This window comes from Medicago sativa, chromosome 7 (assembly GCF_051527215.1).
Source record: "Medicago sativa cultivar Bolivia chromosome 7, Bolivia_mono, whole genome shotgun sequence".
NCBI lineage: Eukaryota > Viridiplantae > Streptophyta > Magnoliopsida > Fabales > Fabaceae > Medicago > Medicago sativa.
The window spans coordinates 32,615,145-32,618,884 of record NC_140755.1 but is presented as its reverse complement, the minus strand read 5'-3'; the positions used below and the strand labels follow the sequence as shown (position 1 = coordinate 32,618,884).

The window sequence follows — 3,740 nt, the reverse complement described above, 5'->3', positions numbered from 1 at the left end:
CACCATCATTATGTCTATTGAATAACAAAATAACAAGGAAAAATAAAATAAATAACTTGTACAACAAGCTAACAAAGAAACAAATTTGGTGCAAAATTTCAAAAACAGGGCATTACACCTGCGTGACTTAAGTCACGCTGACTTAACACTTGTGTGAGTTAACTCACGTTCAACTTGCTTCCCAAACTGACGAACCAAGGCCAAAAACCAGCAAAATTAAATGAGTTTAGATGATACATTACCTGATATTTGATGTTTGATGAGTGTAGAATCTTGCTTTCTGACGATTTGCAATGATTTGGAATGAAGATTTTGATCCAAAAAATCGCGCTTTTTGAGTTTTTGGATGTCGAGAGGGAAAGAAAATGGTACTTGGGTTTGGACGGATGAGTTTTGTACAAAAACAGCACAAACCGACCGCATGGTTAACCCACGTAGCGTGACTTAACTCACGCTGAAAGTACCGAGCGTGATTTAACTCGCATGCGGTACTTTGTTCATTTGGGAGGGAGTGTTTTTTTTTTTTGATGGCTGAAGAACAATTTTCAAATAATAATAATGTATGGTTATTTGAGAATTTTTTCTTTTCTTTGAGATAAATTTGAGAATTTTTTCTTTTCTTTGAGATAAAAAACACATCTTTGAGATAAAAAACACAAAAGAAGTTCTACCGTCTTCTTCAACCCCTTCTCTATACAACAATTTCTCAATCAATTCCCCTCATTTCCATTCCATTATCATCATCTTCCATCCCAATTTTTGTTTCTTCCATTCAGTCCCATAATCTTCTTTAGATAGTTTTGTCCTCCAACCCCATCTCTTACTGGAGCTTTCCAGAAAACAGGTATCACTGTATTCTTTCCAGATTACACGAGAATTAAAAGAAGGAAAGGAATTGAGATTCGAATCGGTAAAATGAGAAGGAGAGCTGGAATTGGAGGGTTACAAACAGCTTCAGCAGCAAAGGATCAATATAAGAAATTGGGTGAGAATGTTGCTAAGATCAGAACTGATCTGATGAAGGAACAGCTTTCCACTTTTCGTTCTCAGCTTCAAGATTTTGCAAGAAAACACAAGGTTGGTCTTTTAATCCAATCCATTCTTTTCGTTTTTGTCATTGATTCATCATGACTTGATTTTTAATTCTGGTTCAGAATGACATACGCAAGAACCCTGCATTCAGATCACAGTTTCATGAAATGTGTGCTAAAGTTGGAGTAGATCCATTGGCCTCGAATAAGGGTTTTTGGGCAGAGCTATTGGGAATTGGTGATTTCTACTACGAACTTGGTTGGTAAACACTTTATTTCACATTGAATTATAACTCCATAGTTGCAATGGTGGACATTTGCTAAGACGAGCTACTTGGCTAGACAGGAGTTCAAATTGTGGACATTTGCTTGGCTACTAGACCCCTCAATGGTGGATTGATCAACCTACAAGAACTCTGTCAATTCCTTCGCCAGAGAAGAAAAAGTGATCGTGGAGTTGTTTCTGAGGATGATTGCCTTCGTGCTATCAGTAAGCTGAAGGTCTTGTGCTTTACCATGCCCTTAAACCAAATTTTGAATATTACTTTTTATGGACGTGGATCAATGTATGATCATTCTGACTTGCATGTATTTCGGAATAGCATGTGTGTGTCTTCATACTGAGAGATTTGTTACATGCATTCTGGTTGACCCTGTGGTTATGCATACTGATGTGTCACAAATATTTCAGGTTCTCGGTAGCGGGTTTGAAGTTATTTCTGTTGGAAAGAAAAAACTTGTCTGTTCGGTTCCAACTGAGTTGAACAAAGACCGCAGTGAAATTCTTGAACTTGCCCAAGTAGCACTTATTTCTCTTTGTTTGGATACACTTATCTAATTATACATGTGTTTACCTGCCTCTTCCACTTTCCTGCTTTTTAAGATTCACAAGATTATGAACTTTCTTGAGCATGGCCTTTAATTGCATGATGTGGATAAATCCGATTTTTATTGATTTATTGATAAATAGATCAAGCAGGATGGTTATGGTATAGACCTAGGGTCTGTTTCGATTGATTTATTTAAGGTGATCTACTGACATAACCACTTGTGAGACTGTTTGAGAGAGCTTATGCAAATGGCTTGTGATATGCCTATAAGTTGCTTTCAGCTTATTTCTATAAGCTGTCCAGGATAATTTATGAAAACAGCTTGTATCTTATATAAAATCCGTTTAACTTTGTTTTATTTTTTGTTATGGAAATGGCTTATACATAAACACTTACATGATAAGAGCTTATGCTACAAGTGTTTAATTGAGTTGTTTATCCAAGCAGGACCCTAGTTTGTTGATGTTATCTTTATAGCTTATGAGTGTGGAAGTTGCTTAATGACTTCATCTTTAGTGTATCAAGTAACATGTAAATATCTGTGGCAAGCCTTTTTTATGTGTAGATTGTTACTAGAGGAAAAAGTCATGCAGCAAAGTTAGGTCATACATGATCCATTATTTCAGTCTTCAATCTATATTTTTAATCGTTACCTGATTTGTTTTAACTTTGTTGCTGAAATTCATCAAATAATTAGGAAAGCCCTAACTTCTTAATATCTCATCACGAAAAATCCGGTATAGGAGTTTGGTGTTAGTATAGAGACAACACTTTGGTTTCGGCGGAATTTTTTTACAAACTTTTTGTATTCAGTCTATTTTGAACTCTCTTGCTATTGGTCTTGTAGCCGACCCCACTTAGTGGGATAAGGCTTGGTTTTGTTGTTGTTGTTGCTATTGGTCTTGTCTTGGTAGATGTGTGCTTTTATATATTGTTGGTGTTCACTGTTCTGAGGATTTGATACGTCAATTTTAGCACCGGAAGCTTCATTTGTGGCATGGTTTAGTTTGATTGGCATGAAAAGATTCCATCTGTCGGTGTTAAAACTTAAAATTCCTTGTTGCGAAGCATGAAAAGATTCCATCTGTCGGTGTTGAAAAAGTTTGTTGTTCTGTCAGTTTGCTATTTCAGAAAGATTATATTTTTTACACTTACGTAGCTCTTGGTTTACTTCAGGGTCAAGGATTTGTGACTGTCGATGAAGTAGGAAGGCGGCTATCTTGGATTTCGGGCCGTGCCATTGATGCACTTGATACATTACTTGATGTAAGATAAACTACTGTTTTTTAAAAAAAAAAAAAATGTTTCTGTCTCCTTTTTCTGATAACATATACTGAACCACTGTTGTTTTGGGAGCAGGAGGGACTTGCAATGATTGATGATGGCCACAAAGATGGAAAACGAAGGTACTGGTTTCCATGTGTATCCCCCATTTCGTCTTTGACAGTAATTGATTCCTTGTAAATTTGTTAGGAAAGAATCTGAGGTCAGATTTTTCAAGACCTTTGTTTAATTGTTGTAAGCCTGTTAATTGGTTATATTCCTCTTGGATCCTTTTCCCTGGAAATGATTCATATATATTTTTTAATTCTGTACCACTTAAGAAGTTTAGATTGGTTTCTAGGTAATGGAAGTTTTTCGGTTGAAATAAATTTATGGTTTTTCGCAATGCGAAAAATCCTTGGCTGGTAAACATTTATGGAAAACTCAAATGAGAGTTTCTTAACAAAATGGAATACAGAAGCTAATTTGAACTTACAATTGAACTTATTCTTTTATGTGATCCCCAAAGTATGTTCTATTTTGATTGGATTGGTTTGGCTTAAGGTTTACATGTCTTATATGCAACGAATAGAAGCGTAAACTTTTTGTGTCCACG

At 35.8% G+C, this 3,740-nt stretch overlaps 1 protein-coding gene across 1 annotated transcript; it reads left to right on the top strand.

Annotated features, from left to right (window-relative positions):
* Window positions 1-534: 534 nt before the first annotated feature.
* On the top strand, window positions 535-3,459 carry LOC146905710 (vacuolar protein sorting-associated protein 22 homolog 1-like). Its single transcript, XM_085730868.1, has 6 exons — window positions 535-1,077; window positions 1,155-1,290; window positions 1,378-1,532; window positions 1,723-1,830; window positions 3,038-3,127; window positions 3,221-3,459. Exons 1-6 carry the CDS (start codon window positions 916-918, stop codon window positions 3,323-3,325), a joined length of 756 nt encoding a protein of 251 aa, XP_085586994.1. The 5' UTR covers window positions 535-915; the 3' UTR covers window positions 3,326-3,459.
* Window positions 3,460-3,740: the final 281 nt, after the last annotated feature.

Bases quoted from the DNA above. Each gene is read 5' to 3' on its own strand.
- LOC146905710 (XM_085730868.1), top strand. From the start codon at position 916: ATGAGAAGGAGAGCTGGAATTGGAGGGTTACAAACAGCTTCAGCAGCA. The intron at 1,291-1,377 runs GTTGGTAAACAC...TTGGCTAGACAG, and splicing joins TGATTTCTACTACGAACTTG to GAGTTCAAATTGTGGACATT. The intron at 1,831-3,037 runs GTAGCACTTATT...GGTTTACTTCAG, and splicing joins AAATTCTTGAACTTGCCCAA to GGTCAAGGATTTGTGACTGT.